Raw genomic sequence first — 20,337 nt, 5'->3', positions numbered from 1 at the left:
CGTGGATTTCGTGGAGGACGTACTTGGCTTCTTCCTCGTCGAGACACTTCAGGTAAGGCAAGGAAAACCCTCTTTTGTATAAGGTATCATTCAGAATTGTAAACCTGGCCGCTCTTGCTTTAACCTTCCTGGCTTCCGCTGAGTCACGAGGGAGATGCCCATCTTGGAGATACGAGACGATCGGTTCCATCCATCCACCTATGTTCTGGATGGAGAATACCGGGACTTCTTCGATGCTGGGGTGTTTCTGAATCTCCATGAGAATTTCCTTATTCGTTGGTTCTTCTATAGACGAGGCCATCTTGGCGACCTCGTCTGCCTCTGCATTCTGGCTTCTCGAGATCTTGGCGAAATTCAACTTGTCGAACCCACGAGCTAGATGTCTGACCAACTTGAGGTACTTCTACATCCTTTCTTCCTTCGCCTCATACTCTTCCCTGATCTGCCCTATCACTAGTTTCGAGTCACTCTGAATGAGCAAGTTCTTAATCCCGAGAGCATTGCCAAGTCTTAGTCCCGTCAGTATGCCTTCGTATTCAGCCTCGTTGTTGGTTGCCGGGAATTTTAATTGGACTCCATATTGGAGTTTTTCTCCATTGGGGGTGTTTATAATGATCCCTACTCCTCCCCTCTTCTGGGCTGACGATCCGTCAGTATGAATCGTCCACTGTTCCGCCTCGTCCATGCCGTCACCATCGTCTGGGAGGGTGAATTCTGCTATGAAGTCCGCTAGAGCTTGCGCCTTGATGGCCGCTCTGGGATGGTATTCGATGTCGAACTGGCTGAGTTCGATTGCCCACTGGACCATTCTCCCAGCTGCTTCAGGCTTGCTCATGGATTTCCTGATGGGTTGATCCGTCATTACAAGGATAGGGTGTGCTTCGAAGTATGGTCGTAGCTTTCGCGAAGCTACTATTAGGGCGAAGACAATCTTCTCAATCCTGGGGTATTTGGCCTCTGCTCCTTGGAAGGCTTGACTGACATAATAAACTGGAAGCTTCTTCTTGTCTTCTTCTCGGATTAAGGCCGCACTGACGGCTGTGGATGAGGCTGCCAGGTATAAATAAAGGTTCTCTCCTGTTTTTGAGGGACTCAAGACGGGCGGGCTGCCTAGGTAGCGCTTGAGTTCTTGAAAGCTGCCTCACACTCGTCAGTCCAGGCGAATGCTTGCTTCAACGTTTTGAAAAATGGGAGACATTTGTCCGTCGCTTTAGAGACGAACCTATTCAGGGCAGCTATTCTTCCCGTGAGCTTTTGGACTTCTTTGATGGTTTTGGGGGATGCCATGTCGAGTATCGCTTGCACTTTTTCCGGATTTGCTTCTATTCCCCTTTGGGATACCATGAACCCTAAGAATTTTCCCGAAGCTACCCCAAAAACACACTTACTAGGGTTGAGCTTCATCTGGTATTTTCGGAGGGTATTAAATGTCTCTCCCAGGTCGTCCAGGTGAGTCCACTCTTCTTTGCTCTTGACGAGCATATTGTCCACATACACTTCCATATTTCTTCCAATTTGCTCGCTGAACATCTTGTTCACCAATCTTTGGTACGTTGCCCCTACGTTCTTCAGTCCGAAGGGCATTACCTTATAGCAGTAGAGTCCTTGGCTTGTGATGAAAGCGGTTTTTTCCTGATCTTCCTCAGCCATCTTTATCTGGTTGTAACCTGAAAATGCATCCATGAATGTTAGTAATTTATGTCCAGCCGTAGAGTCTACCAACTGATCTATCCTCGGCAGGGGAAAACTATCTTTCGGGCAGGCTTTGTTTAGGTCCGTGAAGTCTACACACATTCTCCATTTTCCATTTGCTTTCTTCACTAACACGACGTTGGCCAGTCATTCGGGATAATAAACTTCTCGGATGAAGTCTGCCTGCAACAATCTGTTAACTTCTTCCATGATTGCTTGGTTTCGCTCGGGGGCAAAGACCCGTCGTTTCTGCTGGACGGGTTTCTTCTCGGGATCTGTCTTCAACTCGTGCTGGATTATCTGGCATGGTATGCCCGGCATATCTTCGTGACTCCATGCAAATACGTCCAAATTTCCTTTAAGGAAACGGACGAGTTCATTCCTCATCTCGGGACTTATGGTTGTACCTATCCTCGTCACCTTTGAGCTTTCCCCCTCAACGAGTTCCACCGTTTCCAGGGCTTCCATTTTGCCCTATTTTTCTCTCTCGATCGTCCATGTGTGGTTTTCTCCTGCAGCTAACACGGCCTGGTAGCATTCTCTGGCCAAGACTTTGTCTCCTTTTACCTCACCGACTCCGTCTTCAGTTGGGAATTTTATCTTTAGGCAGTAGGTGGACGTTGCTGCCTTCCACCGGTTGAGCGTGGGCCTACCAATGATCACATTGTACGAAGAAGGGCAGTCCACAACCAGGAAGTCCAGATGACGGGTCTGCTGCTTCGGGTAGGCGCCTATCGTTACTTTTAGTGTCACAATGCCCTTGGGGTATACCCTGTCACCGCTAAAGCTGATGAGGGGGGACTCAAACGGACGCAATCTACCAGGACCTAGCTTCAATTGTTGGAAGGCCGATAGGTACATAATGTCCACAGAGCTACCGTTGTCGACGAGGATCCTTTTAGTATTGAATCCTTCAATTGTGAGTGCTATCACCAGAGGGTCGTTATGGGGCTGCCTGACCCCCCTTGCGTCCTCTTCACTGAAGAATATATCTTGGTTCGTCCGTCTTTGTTTCAATGGGGGTTCCGTATGGACACTGTTTACTTGTCTCTGGTATGCTTTCTTGAGGGACTTGCACGATCCCCCCACGAAAGGTCCTCCTGCTATCGTGCTTATCTCTCCGATCACTTCTTGTGGTTGAGATTGGCGACCTTCATTTTTGGACGAGGGCTCTCATTGGCTCGTGTTGCCCTCTCTGAACCTGTTGGAGTCCCCCTTCCTTACGTACTTCTGAAGTTTTCCTTTCTGTATCAATTCTTCTATCTGTCCCTTCAGATCTCGGCAATCTTCTGTGTAATGGTCGTGGTCCTTGTGGAATCGGCAGTATTTGCTTTTGTCCCGCACACTTGGTGACGAGTGCAGGGGCTTCGGCCACTTTAGGTGGTGTTGATCCTGGATCTGTGCCAAAATTTTGTCAACAGGCATAATTAAAGGAGTGAATTTTACCGGTCGTGGAGCTTTCTCGTCTTTTCGTCTGTCGATGTCACCTCCCCGGCGGCTTGGACGCTCCCTCTTTTGGCCCCTACGTTCGTCTTCCTTTCTTCCTTCCGTCCTTAGCTTTCCCTCGTCTACGATGGCCGCCAGTGCGTCTTTAGCATTCATGTACTTTTGAGCTTTCAACAACATCTCTGCCATCGTCCGGGGTGGATTCTTTGCTAACGAGACGACGAGTTCTCTGGACTTAAGCCCTGCCTTAAATGTCGTCAGCTGGACTTTATCGTCTGCATCGTCCACCTCTAGAGTCTCCCGAGTGAAGCGTTTTACATACGATCGCAAGGTCTCCCTCTCTCCTTGCTTAATAGTGAGTAAGTGATCCGCTGGTCTTTTGGGACGTTGCCCCCCGACGAAATGGCGCAGGAAAGCACTACTTAGCTGCTCAAAATTGTCGATGGACGAAGTGGGCAATCTCGTGAACCATTCTCGTCCAGCTCCCTTCAGCGTACTGGGGAATAAACGACACATGATCTCGTCAGGGGGCTGTTGAAGGCCTAAGGTCGTCTTGAAGGTGTTAAGGTGATCTTGGGGGTCTTTGAGCCCGTCAAAAGGCTCAAGCTGAGGTAGCCGAAATTTCGCTGGTACCGGTCGTTCTAGGACTGCCATGGTAAAGGGGGAGTCCGTCGCTCTGACCATTTTATCCAGGCTTCGATCCGTCTTCTCTTTGATCGCGTTTCTTAATTCATCCATCTCCTTCCTCATCTCCTGGAGGATGTCAGAATGCTGCTCTTCTGGGGTTACCGTTCTCCGTCGGTCACTTCTCCCATGGCTATCCCCTTCGTCCTCTTGAACAGCTCTTGACCGGTTCTCTTCTTGCTGTAACCTCTGTCTCATCTCTTGATTCTGTCTTGTAAGTTCTTCGACGGTGGCTGCAAGATTTTGGACTTGCTGTGCCAAGGCCGCTGAGTCCTGGTTGGATTCCATCTGGAGCTGGTAGGAACTGTGTTCTTGTTGTATGAGAAAGTCGATTCCCACAGACGGCGCCAAACTGATGAAGCAGTATCTCGTTGATTTGCTTGGATTCGTCCAGATGGCTCCTGGAGGTACTCTGACGAACCTGTGGGAGCAGGAATTTAATCAAGTGGTCACCGGTGTGGTGTCTGCCACAACACCTCCGATGATAAAGTCAGTACGAAAAAAAGACAGTTGTTGAGATATCAGGAATAAAAGTAGTTAAAATTGTGATGTAGTTCTTTTTTTTGTGTGTACCTTGTTTTGGTGTTGAAAGGGTTTTATATACCCTTGGGGATTGTATCCGTTGGGGCATTAATGCCTCTTCTGATAACGTCTTCAGGGGAGTAATGGGAGTTAATGCCTTCCCGTTAGTTCGTCCAGCTGGTCTTATAACGGTTGAGGCTTTATTGGCAGCATTCAATGGCCTTAACTCTTCCTCTGATGATGACGATAACGGGTTAGGTTCGTCCGTGAGGCCACCTCGTCTATGTTTCACTTCGTCAGTCCCATCATTTATGAACTTGAACATCACAGAAAGGTTGCAATTTAAGCGAATGTTGGTGATCAAACGCTGTGAAATTGAAGGAAATAGAACCCCCCCCCCCCCCCCCCCCCAAAAAAAAAAAAAACCATTGTTAAATTTATATGAGATGATAAAACAAAACACAATGAAGAATCAATGATAGTAGCCACTCCGATAGCAAAGTGGTATCCTGCTGCAACTCCTGCTCTTTTTCGCTGTTTTTATTTTTTTTATGGGACAAAGGACCTGTAATTCCGTGTGATGCTCCACATGTTGGTGTTTGAAAAATCTAAGGTGGCAACCTATGATTAATCAAATTTGAACTCTTTCTATATTGGAATGCTTATTCAAACTCTAATAAATTAAGAATATATATAATAAGATGTGATATGACAACCAGACCCCACCGATTACAAAAAGTTTGCTTATCGCATCAAACTATAGGAAATAATTTCTTTTAATAAGATTAGCCGTCGTATATACATCACATGTTGAATTTCCAAATACTAAAGAGGAAAACATGAAGAAGATTGAAACCACAAAAATAAAAAATAAAGATAAAACCAAAAAGCCCCAAACGAAAAGTCATAGAAGATGAAGAAAGTAGAGCTTGTGTTCGTCCCAGCACCAGGGTTCAGTCACCTTGTCCCAACTATTGAATTTGCCAAGCGCCTGATACACCAAGATGAACGATTCTCAATCACCATACTCGTCATGAAGCACCTCTTGGAGCCAAACTCAATCGCATATTTACCATCCATAGCGGCCACTGAGCCTTGTATCAAACTCATTGACCTACCCCAAGCTGACCCTCCTTCGCCCGAGCTTTCAAAATACCCAGAAACCTATTTTTGCACCTCTATAGATAATTACAAGCCCCATGTCAAACGTGTGGTTGCTGAACTTGTTGATCAGTCTCTATCTAACTCCAGCTCAGCCCGAATCGCCGGGTTAGTCCTTGATTTCTTCACTGCTCCAATGGTTGAAGTGGGCGATGAGTTTGGTATCCCTTCTTATTTGTTCATAACAGCTAGTGCGGCATTTCTTGGTCTTATGCTCTACCTTCTATCACGGCATGATGACCGAGTTGATGCCGAGTTGGAGGACTCCGGATCTGAGTGGGCTATGCCGAGTTTTGTCAACCCGGTTCCTATTCAGGTAAAGTAATATTAAATAGACTCGCTTATTTTACTGAAATTAAAATTTTTTTACTAAAAATATGGTAGATAAAGATAAAAGTTAGCTAAAATATTATAATAGAATTCATGAATGGTATCAAAAAGTACAGTAAAACTCATAAATAATAACAAAAATAAGTTGAATAATAAAATAAACTAACTTTTTAATTTGGAGCCAAACACACACTACATAGTACGTATACACCTGTTTACGTGAATTCACTACTTTTGATAGACTATCACTCAAAGCATATGAAATTGGGCCTAAAATTGTTGATTTATGTACTATTCTAGATTTTATTATCTCAATAGTCATGAAAAATTTTAGGAAAAATAATTGTGACTCTGTAATTATTGATTCAGGACCTGCCTACACCATTGTTCACAAAGGAAGATGGGTATGCTGCTACTATGAAGCTTGTGGAAAGGTTTAAGGATGTAAAGGGCATTATAGTGAATACATTTATGGAGATGGAATCAAATGCTTTGAACTCCTTTTTGGATGGTGAAACTCCTCCAGCTTATCCCGTTGGACCAGTGATTAGCCTCACGAGTAGGGCCCACTTGAGCCCCAATGGGGTCCACTATAAGCATATAATGACATGGCTTGATGATCAACCTGCGTCATCGGTTGTGTTCCTCTCCTTTGGGAGCATGGGAAGCCTGAGTGAACCACAAGTAAGAGAGATAGCATTTGGGCTTCAAAATGGTAGGTTCAGGTGAGTAAACTGATCTATAAACACAATAATTTTGTAACATTTTTGCCAACAATTTAACTGAAAATTTGTTACTTGAATCCACTACTGGTATCATATTATTACCTATAACAACTTGTCATGTAGATAATTATAAATTTTTTAATAAAATTTTTTATAGTTCTTATTAGACCATATTATTTACTATAATTTTTATCACAACTTGCTAAATTGATTAACTGTGAATGGTGAATTACTTACCCATGAATCTATTATTTTTTATTCATTACTCATAGTCTACCGTATTAGAATATGAATAATGACAAAATTAGTTTTAACATAAAAATTGTGGCCACACATTTTCTGAGATTTTTTGACCTTAGACTTATTGGTTTCAGGTTCCTATGGTCTTTACGTGTGCCACAACAAAAGGAAAAGGAGAAAGTGTCGGGACCCAATGACAATAGGAACATCGAGGATCTTTTGCCTAAAGGATTCCTTGAACGTACAAGTGGGCATGGAATTATATGTGAGTGGATTCCACAAGTAGAGGTTTTGGCACATAAGGCAATTGGAGGATTTGTATCACATTGTGGATGGAACGCAATCTTGGAGAGCTTGTGGTTTGGCGTACCAATTGTAACGTGGCCATTATTTGCTGAACAACAACTAAATGCATTCAAACTAGTAAAAGAGTTGGGATTAGCGGTGGAGATGAAATTGGAGTACAGAAATGGTGGTGATCATCTTGTTTTGGAGGATGAGGTAGAGAAAGCAATAAGATGTGTCATGGAAGGTAATGGTGATGTGAGGAGAAGGGTGAGAGAGATGGGAGAGAGTAGTAGGAAGGCTGTGATAGACGGTGGATCTTCATTTATGGCCTGTTTGGGAGTTAAAAAAAGGAGGGGGAGTAGAGTAAAGGGAGGGAGAGTGATTCAATTACCCTGTTTGGAAGTTTTTTAAGGAAGGAGGGGGAGGGGTTTGGAGGGGATTGGAGGGGTTTCAACTCCCTCTAACTTGTCCTTTTTAATTCCTCCAAATTGGAGAGATTTGGAGGGAGAGTAGAATACATACATTATTGACCAAATAAAATCTCTAATTTACCCTTTTTAAATTAACAAAATTACAAATAGATTATATAAATAACCTTTGTTTGTTTCCCAAGAAAATTTAAGTTGAATGAAAAAAAAAATCTCACTATTTCAACACTGAAGCTAAACAACCCTTTTTCTATTTCTCTCTCTAGAAAAAGAAGAAGAAAGAAACGCACCTCTCTCTCTCTCTCTCTCTCTCTCTCTCTCATGGAAGATGACGGCGAGTTCGGAGATCTGTACACGGACGTGCTCAGACCTTTTGCTTCTTCGTCGTCGTTATCCTCTGCTTTGCAGCCTCACCAACCGTCGCCTGCGCCACCGTCTCTCCACAGTCCGATCGATCTCAATCTAAAGAGTAGAAACGATGACGATGGGATCGTTTTCGGAGCTCCCCACTCTAATTCCACTGCACCTTAAGGAGCCTGTTCGCGAAGCCGTCAAGCTCGATTTGGCGCCGAATTTGATTGCTCGCGAGGATTCAGCTGGTGGTGCTAGGGTTTTGGAAGCCGGAGATGTTGAATTACCGAGAAGGATTGGTTCAGAGGTCTCAATCTCTCTCTCTTGGTCTTTGTTTGGTTGCTCAGAAAATTTTGAATTCATATGATAGACTGAGGTGGAGCTAGCTTTTTGTTTGATTGATGAGAAATGTGAGGAAAGTGTAGAAATTTATGAAGGTTTTTTTATTTTTATTATATTTTTTTTTAAGGTAATAAAAATTATTTTATAATAATTAATAGTAGTTTTATTATTTTATTAGTTAGTGGTATTTGATGCAATGAGAATGTTGATTAAATAATTATTTAATTTAACAAATTAATACCAATGTTTTCTCAAAAAAAAAATTCATAGACAAATGTTGTAAGTTCATTTTTAAATAGGGGTAAATTTGTCTATTTAAATCATTTCATCTCATTTGTATCTTATTTTTTAAAATATCCAAACAAAAGAAAGGGTTAATTACTTCCTTCCTCCTTACTAATTTTAAAAACATCCAAACAAGGTGGAGGGTAACCATTCCTCTCTACTCTCCTCTCCACTACTCTCCTCCCTTCTACTCTCTTCTACTCCCCTCCCTCTCTAAACTTCCAAACAGACCATTACTTATTTAGGACTTTTAATTGAAGATATGGTTGGCAACATATGATCGGTCGTTGTATTTGCAGGTGAGAACAAAAAAAATCTTATGCTAGATACGGAGATTGCTTTGCTCTGTTTTCATTATTGAGTCCTTTAGTGCTATGCTTGTAATATGTTATTCTCTTTCAGCTTATGAAATAAAATTTTTATTCTTATTTTTATTTTTATTTTTAAAAAGAGGACACTTTATTGGTGTTTATGTGACAATCTTAGAATGCAATTAAAAGCATGTTTTAAAAATCTGGACAATTAAAAGAACTGCAAAATAGAGAAGTTCAATATATTAAAGTTATCATCGCGTATCCTTGGTACGGTAGTTACTTCACTAGTATAAGTGCTTGTAAGGTGTGAGGGTCAAGGGCCGGGTTTCAAGTTTTCAAGAGGAAGTTTCATACACATATAATTTCACACACATATACACTTAGATTAGGTTATAGTAAAAATTATATCTTGTATAAATATATATATATATATATCAAAGTTGAATTGGATTATAACATAAGGTCGAACCTTGACTCTATTATAATAATTTAATAATAATACTCATCAATTAATTAATAGATTATATTTATAAAAAATATAAATAATGGTATTAATAATTTTATTTTCAAATGTACTTTCACATCTTGAATAAGACAAACATAAAATAATACAAAGCATAACTAAACCTAGTGAAAATGTTGCCTCTGTTCACCATCCATGACTCATGATGGCATTTGAGTGGTAGCTCAGCCATATCATGTCTCGAATGGCTTAAATCAATCAAGAGAATGCTAAGAGGCTTTGAGAGAGAGAGAGAGAGAGAGAGAGAGAGAGAGAGAGAGAGAGAGAGAGAGAGAGAGAGAGAGAGAGAGAGAGAGAGAGAGAGAGAGGGTATTACAACCATTCAAACAAGCTATAGGGCAATTTTTTTTAAGTAAAATCCTTTTTTTTAGTTCGAAAAACCGTTTTAATGGCCAGTTCATAGTTAACCCAGTTGAATAGCCTGGTCTAGTATGTATTCAAAACCATAATAAAAATGTACTTATAACTTAAATGATTATTAAAAAAAATTGTACAAATTATAATTAATAGTTGGGACTAAATTAACCTTCTTGTATTTTATTAATTATTGACCTTGTCTATTTTATTTATCGTTATATTGGATGCAGTCCTACATAATGTTGTGTTGTTCAATTATTTTTTTTAAGAAACTTGTGTTGTTCAATCATAAATACACATAATGAACTCATAGTTTATTGGAAGTAAAAAAGACTTAGGTAAAGTTGTGCGTATGTGTTGTACATGAGGTTCTTTACATAAATTCAATCATTTGGTTTTATTGACTAATGAATCTGTTATATAATTGAATTTAATTGGTAATGGGAAAAGATATCAAATTTTATGTAACCTCGATCAATGTAATCACTAAGTATAGGGTTTTTTTTTTTTTTTGAATCAAGTAATCACAAAATTGAATTTGGTTAGGAAATTTAAAATACATACCTAAGGAATTATATCTAAATTTTGCTTATATCAAATAATCTTATGTCACATTACTGTTGGCTGTTGTACCCAACCTAGGACAAATGATGTTGTTTTAATTTTTCCCAATTATGTTTTTTTCCGTCCCTTTCTAGCTTTTCTCTCCGTTACCCTTTTCCCTTCCAAAAGTCTCTCCTGAATAATATTTTCATAATGAGCTCCCATATTATTATGAAAAACTTGCAAAGCTTCTTCTTTACTCTTCTTTTCCTCCATGAGATATATAATCCTTTCTTAACGGGGTCTAAGGCCAAGGCTTGTGAGCATTGTCTAAGAACGATTTTTAATCACCATATGGATGTGCCACAAATAGGTCATTGGCAAGCTTGTCCTCGTTTCTCTGCCTTTGGCACCCTTTGCATGCCCCATAGTATTACAAATCTTCAATAAATTCTAACTCAAATGACATCTCCTTTCTACGTAAGAGTAAGAGACACAAAGTGAATTTATGGATTCAAAACTCACTAGATGTATGTGTGATGACCAATCAAAGAAATAGTCAAACAAAAACTCATAAAGTTGAGGTTTAAATTGTGTCCTGAATAAGGGTGGAAATTGATGACCGAACAAAGAAATATTCAAACAAAAAACTCATAAAGTTGGGGTTTAAATTGTGTCCTGAATAAGGGTGGAAATTTTGCCTTGACGAAGGAGCTGAGCAACGAAAAGGCAGAATAGAGTGAGCTGACAGTATTTAAGGTTTGTTTCAGCATTAACGTTTTCTGAAAAATTGTTCATTTTTCAAAGAGCAATTTTTAAAAAACTCTCATTTTCCGGTATTTGGTAATGATCTTGAAAATAAGGTTGAGAATGTTTTCTGGTGTTTGGTATGCAATTTTTTTTTTCTTGTATAATTTAAAACATGTATGTTCGGTAAACCAACTCATGTAATTAATATAAAAATATATATATATATATATAAAAACAACAACAATGAATTTGGTTTTCATACTATAATTTTGACAATAAATACAATCAAAATTAGTTGTTAAATTTCATGATCTCTACCACTCATCTTGCTTATATATATGGACAATAACATGCACACGCGCGCGCGCACACACACACACACATATGAACTGTACATACATACAGAGCCGACTCTATACTAGAAGCAAAGGTTGGGGTTGCCTAAGGGCCCAAGTAGAAAAAATGCCTCCAAATTTTAACCAATAGTGTTATTTTTTTCATTATGATAATATTAATTAAGCTCAAATATTAGTCAATAATAAAATAATTTTTTTTATCAAATGAAAAACAAGAAAAAAAATGCTACGTCCACAACATTTTTCACAACACTTTCATGATAAACCCTAAGTGATAGGTTGTTACAAGCTATTATTAATGACAAAAAATTAATTTCAGTGATGAATTCAAATTAGAACCAGTCACAACTTAACACCTAGGATTTGTTGTGAAAAGATTATGAATGTATCACTTCTCAAATAAAATTAAAAAAAAAAAAAAACAATACACAAAAAAATTCACAACACTTTTCACAGGTTGAGTTGGAAAACTTTTACTAGTTCTTCTCTAAGTCTATCACTAACATCATTTTTTTACTTACTACTGTCAATTTGCCACATCAACAAGTGTGAAATGTTTTGTCAAACTTTTTGTGTATAGACTTTGTAAAACAAATCTACGTGGTTCATGTTATTTAGTAGTAATTTTTCATCTAAAATAAGATCATAAAATTTAAGTAATATTTTTTTAAATCATATTTAAATATATAAAAGGCTTCAATTTCAGTTTTCGCCTCAAGTACCCAAATATATTAAACTAACCCTGCATACATAGCACATAAAAAGCAATGGGTCTCATCCTTATATGGGTATCTGCATAATATATAATTTATCTGCATAATATATCGTCACTATATAGTATTTGCATAATATATCTGCCAACAAATGCAATTCCCCTAAACAATTATCATTCATTATATAACAATATTATTAATTTATTGTGAAAATTGTCCCACGTAAAATAAATTTAGAGCAATATAAGCACTATGTTTAAAATTTTTGTCTTTTACTTCATTTATTCTTTCTTCTTCTTCTTCTTCTTCTTCTTTTTCTTTTTTTTCTTTTTTTGCACTTTTATGTGCAAAAAAAGTAACTTAAGCCTAGAATCCTTCGAACCGAAAATTTCTTAGAGAAAAAAAAAATCGAGCCTGAAATTCAAAGAAAAGAATATATGATTAGAGAAAAAGTGAGAGAACTTACCATGAGAGAGAGAATGCGCCAAAAAATTATGCAAAAGAGTATTTATAGGAGATGCAACAAGTGAGAGAGAGATTGTTTTCTAAAAACAAATTTTGGAAAACAACCTATAGAAAATAAGCCTTATTTTTATTAGAATTTTCTGTTGACTAAAAATTGTTTTTGTTGACTAATTTTTTTTTTGCTACCAAACACTAAAAAATGTGAAAAACTATCCTTCCAAAAGGTTTCCAACGAAACAAACAGAATGCAGCCCATATAATTTCTTAAGAATTCTTAATGCTGTAACATTTAAAATTACTTTTCTTTTCTTTTCCCTCTCCCAACTGCAACCAAACATAACGTTAGTGCTTAGTCCTCTCCAGTAACATTTTCCATTGTACAGATGGAAAAATAAAAAAGTTTCAACAAGACTTTGGCTCTTACCAAAATAAAAACCATATCAAATGAAATGATATTCAAAAAGGGCTGGTAGTCATGAAATCAAAAATCTTGTTGTCCGTTATCATTTATGTTATTGGAAAAATTTGTGGAGAGAGAGAGAGAGAGGAAAAAAACGGATGAAGAGAGGAGAAAAAGAAAAAAATTATAAGACATGGGAAAAAATTTCATCCTTTATTATATTTTATTGTTAAAGAAAAATAAAAGAAAATTATTTATATGGTGAACCTATTTTAATTAGAAAATTGGAATTTAAGTATTCTCGCTCAACCTCTCATTATCCTTCCAATTTTAGAGGAAAAGAAGAATAAATTTGTGGAAAAGAAAAATCCTTTCATTTCATTTCCCTCCCCTCCATTTCACTCAACAGAAAATAAGAAAAATATCTTTCCCCCACGTTTTTTACTCACCTCTTTTTCCTTTCTACCTATCAAAAATTGAATAAAATTTTAAAATAAAACAATGCTTAAACAACCAACAAGCTAGTAAATATTTTCTTTTTGCAACCAAATAATATGATATTCCTACAATTTGAGAGAGAATATATTCTTGTCTCTATCGTCATGAACAACCAAAATATAATAAAGAATCCCATAAAAAAATAAATAAATAAATGGGGAGGTTTGGGTCCAATGTCTAGTCGCACTGAACCTATAAGATTATGACACGTGTTTATTTGTAGATACCCGGCATTATTCCATAGGTCTAGTACACTAGAAACATTGTACCTAATCTGAACTTAATAAAAAAAATATTATAATGAAATGAAAAGAGGACCCCATCACATCAGATTGTGGGAAACAATATTAGCCGTTTAAAACATACATCACGTATACATTGAAGTTCAAAAGTAACGTTAATAGGGAAAACAAGATTGGAGCAAAACAAAAATAGAACCCAAAAACCAATGAGTCATATATAGATGATGATGTAGATGAAAGAAGAGCTTGTGTTCGTCCCAGCACCAGGGTTCAGTCAACTCGTCCCAACAATTGAACTGGCCAAGCACCTGAGAAACCAAGATGACAGATTCTCAGTCACCATTCTTATCATGAAGCACCTCTTGGACTCAAACTCAATCACATATTTACCATCCGTTGCAGACACTGAGCCTTGTATCAAACTCATAGACCTACCCCAAGCTGACCCTCCTTCGCCAAAGCTTTTGAAAAAGCCAGAAACCTACTGATCCTTTCCCTTTTTGCACCTCTATAGATAATTACAAGGCCCATGTCAATCGTGTGGTTGCTGAACTTGTTGAGTCCAGCTCATTAATTCCGAGTGGTTGGGTTAGTCCTTGATTTCTTAACAACTCCAATGGTTGAAGTAGGCAATGAGTTTGGTATCCCTCCTTTTTTGTTCTTAACATCCGGTGCATCATTTCTTGGTCTTATGCTTTACCATCTGACTCGGCATGACCTAGTCGATACTGAGTAGAAGAACTCCAACTGAGTAGGCTATCCAGTTTGTCAACCCGGTTCTTTTCAAGTTGAGTAATGCTACAAACACAATATTTTATTATTGATTATTGCAATAAATTTGTATCAATAGTATATATTATTATATTCACAACAAATTTCACAAACAGTTTATTTGTCAAGTTCTTAATAATTATCTTCATGACTCACTATTAATATCATTTTAATGTCTATCATTTACAATTGGTCACCTTAGTAGTTGTAAAAAGTTTTGAGGGAAAAAAAATTGTAACTCTTAAATTATTAATTCATGTTCTGCCTACACCGTTATTCATGAAGGAAGATGGGTATGCTGCTACTATGAAGCTCGTGCAAAGATTTAAGGATGTAATGATGGAAATATACATGTTTGTAGCGCATACAAAAACATACGCAGCAAAAAAAAAAAAAATCTACTTCATTCATAAAAGTTAACATGTACTATATAAGTTTCAGAATTTGAGAACAAGAGAGTGTATCTTGGAGCGGTGAATTTCAAAACCAAAGATCAAAAGCACTTGGAAACACTTTCAATCTTTACTCCAATTTCACTAACGTCCAAGATGTGTGGTCTCTCAATTAATTCCAAAGGGAGAATGTCAAAAAGTGTCTAACACTTCTTACACCACTTCACAATAGTGTTCTTACAATTCTCTACAGAAAATTATGTATGTTTCTCCTTTTGTATCTAACGGATTATCTGATTGGGCTGGCCTTTTAGGCCTTTCCAATTGGGCTTAAGTGTGTGGCTTAGAGTGGGACCAAAAGAGACCAATAAGACACTAGCTCAAATGGGCGTTGGGCTTTTCTGTCAACTCTTGACAAGTTCAAAGTTACCATTAACTATATTTAATACCACTATATAAATATAGTTGCACTCTAGGCCATATTTATAAATTATATCCCAAGACTTTATTGTACATGCAACCCCTTCATAAAATATTCATAGTAACACAAAGTCATGAATGTAGACTGCCACTTTGTAAATTATTACATCTTATCCTTGAATACCCAGTTTAATCCTTTAAGTTATTCATCATATATTTATGAAATCCAATTCCATAAACATATATTTTAGTAACTCCTTACTAAAGTGGTTAGGCCTAACTCTCTGAATAACAAACCCATTAAACTTATCTCAAGAAAAATATTTTATATCTCTGCTAAGAGATTATGAATTCCATCTTGAGAATATATGTTCCATCAACACTAAATGTGGTTGCCCAACATATGGAGGTTTTGACCGTTACTTTAGATCTCACTCCTAATATATCAAAGCAACCAACACCTCATGATCAAATCCATTATTCTCTCAAGATTAAGAGTTCATGCAAATATAAGTCGTGAGTTTATTATTCATTTGACAGTCGTTAGGAGAATAATAAATCTCACAGCGGTCCAGTTTAATATGTTTTAACTCTTAAAACATACCAACATATCAACTAGAAATCTCAATTTTCATGATCAAAACAAATCATCTTAGTTGATATGTTATAGTCTTTGCAGATGAAATGCCCGATTTCATCACCGACTACGAACTACATTTTGAGTTTACAAGAAACTTATGATTAACATTTTCTGTGACTAAATCACATACAATGCATCTCATGGACTATATGATAATATCTCAATATTCATGTTGCCATTGTTTTTAGATAATAATAAAACAAATTTATTAAACACAATATTAAGTCATACATCATGTCATACATGATGTTAAACATAATATCATACATAACATCATACAATAGGATTTAAGGGCACACACCCTAACATGTAAAGGGGATTATAGTAAATACACTTGTAGAGATGGAATCATATGCTTTAAGCTCTTTTTTGGATGGTGAAACTCCCCGAATATATCCAATTGGACCAGTGGTTAGCCTTAATAGTGGAACCCACTTGAGCCCCAATGGGGTACACTAAAATCATATCATGACATGGCTTGATGATTAAGCTGCATTATGAGTTGTGTTTCTATGGACCAGTGGTTAGCCTTAATAGTGGAACCCACTTGAGCCCCAATGGGGTACACTAAAATCATATCATGACATGGCTTGATGATTAAGCTGCATTATGAGTTGTGTTTCTATGCATTGGGAGCATGGGAATCCTAGGTGAACCCCAAGTAAGAGAAACAACATTTGGGCATGAGAACCGTGGCTTTAGGTAAGTCATAGACAACAATTTTTGTGGTATATTTTACAAATTTTGAGTTGCTAAGTTTCTACTCAATTTTATCTGAATTTACTGTTGACATCACTTTTTTACCACTTGATAATGATGAAGTGCAAATTCGTCAGTCAAGGTGAGTGCATCCAAATGGAGCCAAACCCTCTTCCCTGTGGCTATGGAAACAATTAGGTAGCTCCCTTAGAGTGTTAATCGGTGTGGTGTCTTCCACAGCGCCTCTGATGCCAAAGTCAATATATGGAAGCTCTTTGCAAAAGAATTAATTAATACAGTAGTGCAACAATAAGTATTTCTAGGTGCTTCCGTACCTTATGCTGGTGCTGGGAAGGTTGTATATATACATTCCCGTAGCCCCTAGCCATTGTGACTGTTATGGTGGTTTAATGCTTCTTTTGGTAATGCTTCATGGTCAATGATGTGAGCTTTGATGGGCTTCCAACGGTCTGTACAGCTGTCCCTGTAACTGTCCGAGGCATTTATTTGACCGCATTGAATGACTTCTTTCCTTCGTCAGTAATGTGGCTTATATCGTCAGAGGCACCTAGTTAGTCCGTCTGTCAATACTGCCTCGTTGGTTTGGATGAGGTCGTCTAGAGAAGTCGAGTTCGTCAATCCCATCAGCTACCCCTGGATTCTGTGGTCGTCGTGACGTGTCATGACGATCGTAGAAGATGAAAGGTCTTTATAACTCTTGGGATTTCGCTCTGCATTAACTACATAGTGGCTGCGCCACATGCGTCGTGGCCACGTGGCACATTCTGACTAGTGGAGTTAATGCTCCAACTGTATGACCCTTGAGTTTCCCGTTGAATTTTAGTTTTTTGAGCCTTGGTTTTTAAACTTCTCCTCTCCTCATTTTTCCCTTTCATCTTTTCAAACTTCCAATCATTGCTCCGAGCGTTTTCTTCTCCGATCTTTCTCTGTGATTCTTCTCCGGACTGGTGCGTGTCACAGGGAAAGGTCCCTCCGTTACTCCAACTGTCTCCATCACTCCCATTGTTTCTGGCACTGAAACAACGAGGACGGCCTCTCCTACCACTTCGATTAAAGAGATCCCTACTTCCGCCTCTAATAGGCCGCGCTTATCTGACAGAGGGAAGGAGAAGGCCGATTCTCGCTCATCTACCGTCTGGGACGACGAGAGACTGGCGGTGGAAAGGGCACACGGGGTCGTGACTACTGAGGACCTGAAGGTCTTTTCTGGCATGCCCTTCAATGAGGTTGCGACTCGCCACATCCACAAATTTGTTCAGGTAAAATGTTTGTGCAACTTTTAGTCTCTTTCTTTTTCTTTCCCATTGTACCAACGGCTTCAATTTTCTTTTCAGGTGTTGGGGGAAAGTCTTCATATTACTTCTGAGTACCTCACTCAGGAGGCCAAGGTGACGTCTCTAGCATCCAGGATGGAGACTTTGGAGGCGGAGAATTCTACGCTAAAGTAGAAACTCATCGACTCTATGGGCGAGGCCACCACCCTAAAGGAAAAAGTCAAGACCTTGAGTGACGACCTCAAAGCTGAGCGTCAGCTAACCTTGGAGAAAGACGAACAACTTCTAGATGCCAAGGAGAAGCTCAAAACCATTGCTGCTAAGGTTGTTGAGACTTTCTAGCAGACTGGCGAGTTCAACACCGTCCTCTTCAGTTGGTACTTCAAGGGTTTTGAGCTTCTGAGGAGGTACCTTGTCAAGTATCCCACCAGAGTGGATCTGGAGAACTTAGATTTAGAAGAGGTGGATAAGGAGATGGCGGTTGACGAAGCTGCTCAGTCCTCGGCTCCAGAAGGTGATGCTCCTGAGAGTGCCCCCACCAGAGATGACGTCGCCGCCAATGCCTAAACTTATCACTTACAAAAAATTCCTTTCTCTTTTTTTTTTTTTTTTTTTGGTGCCCATTATGTTTTGGGCCTTTTGTAAGTCTACTTTGAGAACAATATCTTTGGCCTAGTGTTTATGGGCCTTTGGTTTGGGTGTAAAAACAATGGTAACTGCCCGCTGTTTTTGGGCTTAAATTAAATTGGCAATTGCATACTTACTTGCTTGTGATTTATGTTCCTGTAGTTTTCCTTAGCAAAAAAATTTTAGTTATGACCCTTCCTTTTCTTCGTCAACAATTTGCTCCCGTCGACGTGGATTCTGTTATTTAGTTGATTTCCTGTGACTCATACCTTCTCAAGGGTTCTTGTCGAGGGTTTTGGTGAACTGGTTAAGAACTCAGATTCAGCCTGGGCCTTTTTCAAAAGATGCTCTCTCTTGAACATGTTTGTTGCAAGGTTCTTGTCTTTTGATTTCATTAGTAACTTACATCCGTCTAGGCAGAATCTTATTACTTAGCCACTTTTTCTTTTCTTTCTGTGACTTACACCCTCTTAGGGATCTTGTCAATCTTTTGGCTTTGTCAATAACTTACATTCGTCTAGGCTGAATTTTGTTACTTAGTCTTTTTTTTTTCTGTGACTTACACCCTCTTAAGGATCTTGTCAATCTTTTGGCTTCGTCAGTAACTTACATCCGTCTAGGCGGAATTTTGTTACTTAGCTATTTTTTTCTATGACTTACACCCTCTTAGGGATCTTGTCAATCTTTTTAACTTTGTCAGTAACTTACATCCGTCTAAGCGGAATTTTGTTACTTAGCCTTTTTTTTTCTGTGACTTACACCCTCTTAGGGATCTTGTCAATCTTTTGGCTTCGTTAGTAACTTATATCCGTCTAGGCGAAATCTTGTTACTTAGCCATTTTTGGGCGACTTTCACATTACAAAATCTGCACTCATTAAAACATTGGCTGAATAGTTCTTTTTATTGCTTTCGGGAACGAGTACAATCATCTGTTACATCTATTGGTGGTATTTCTTCAAGTGCTCAATGTTCCATGGTCACGGGAGTCTCTGCCCGTCTAGGGTCTCTAGGTGATAACTGTCTTGTCTGGAATAATAGACGACCCGATAGGGTCCTTCTCATGTGGGGCCGAGCTTTCCTTGGGTAGAGTCTCTGGTTGCTGGGGTAACCTTGCATAGGACGAGGTCTCCTATGTCAAGTCGCCTGAGCTTCACTCTCTTATTGTAGTACTCGGCCATCTTTTGCTGGTACTTCGTCATCTTATCGGAGGCTTTCTCTCTCACTTCGTCTAGACAATCCAGGTTGACATGTAGCTGGTCGTCATTACTCTCCTCGTGGAACATCTCTCGCCTGATGCTGGTTGTTCCCACCTCGACCGGGATTACTGCCTCGGTGCCATAGGTGAGTCTGAAGGGGGTTTCTCCTGTTGGGGTTCTTGTTGTGGTCCTATAAGCCCACAAGACGTTGGGTAATTCTTCCAACCAGGTGCCCTTTGCATCGTTCAATTTGGCCTTGATAATCTTGAGTAGTGTCCGATTTGTCACCTCCATCTATCCATTTGCCTGTGAATGTTCCGGGGATGAGAACTGGTTCTTGATCCCTAGGCCTAAACAGAAGTCCCTGAAGCTTTAATTGTCGAATTTCCGCCCATTATCTGATATGATCGTCCGTGGAATCCCAAACCTGCAAATTATGTTTTTCCATATGAAGTTTTGGATTCTGGCTTCAATGATGGTTGCCAATGCCTCTGCTTCGACCCACTTTGTGAAGTAATCGATGGCGACTAGTAGGAATTTTATCTGTCCTTTACCTTGAGGCAACGGGCCGACGATGTTGATTCCCCATCGTGCAAAGGGCCAAGGGGAGGATATCGTCGTCAGTCTCTCTGCTGGAAGGC

At 38.8% G+C, this 20,337-nt stretch overlaps 2 protein-coding genes across 2 annotated transcripts; one reads left to right on the top strand and one right to left on the bottom strand.

The window, feature by feature from the left end:
* The first annotated feature begins 5,220 nt into the window (after positions 1-5,220).
* On the top strand, positions 5,221-7,499 carry LOC142609116 (UDP-glycosyltransferase 71K1-like). Its single transcript, XM_075780742.1, has 3 exons — positions 5,221-5,821; positions 6,205-6,560; positions 6,935-7,499. The coding sequence occupies exons 1-3, from the start codon at positions 5,258-5,260 to the stop codon at positions 7,497-7,499; spliced, it is 1,485 nt and encodes a 494-aa protein (XP_075636857.1). The 5' UTR covers positions 5,221-5,257.
* A 12,059-nt stretch (positions 7,500-19,558) lies between these two features.
* On the bottom strand, positions 19,559-19,990 carry LOC142609115 (uncharacterized). Its single transcript, XM_075780741.1, has one exon. The coding sequence runs from the start codon at positions 19,988-19,990 to the stop codon at positions 19,559-19,561; it is 432 nt and encodes a 143-aa protein (XP_075636856.1).
* Between the last annotated feature and the right edge of the window lie 347 nt (positions 19,991-20,337).

This window comes from Castanea sativa, chromosome 9 (assembly GCF_040712315.1).
Source record: "Castanea sativa cultivar Marrone di Chiusa Pesio chromosome 9, ASM4071231v1".
In the NCBI taxonomy this organism is placed as follows: Eukaryota; Viridiplantae; Streptophyta; class Magnoliopsida; order Fagales; family Fagaceae; genus Castanea; species Castanea sativa.
Note: the sequence above shows the minus strand (reverse complement) of the source record. Positions and strands in the feature narration are given on the sequence as shown.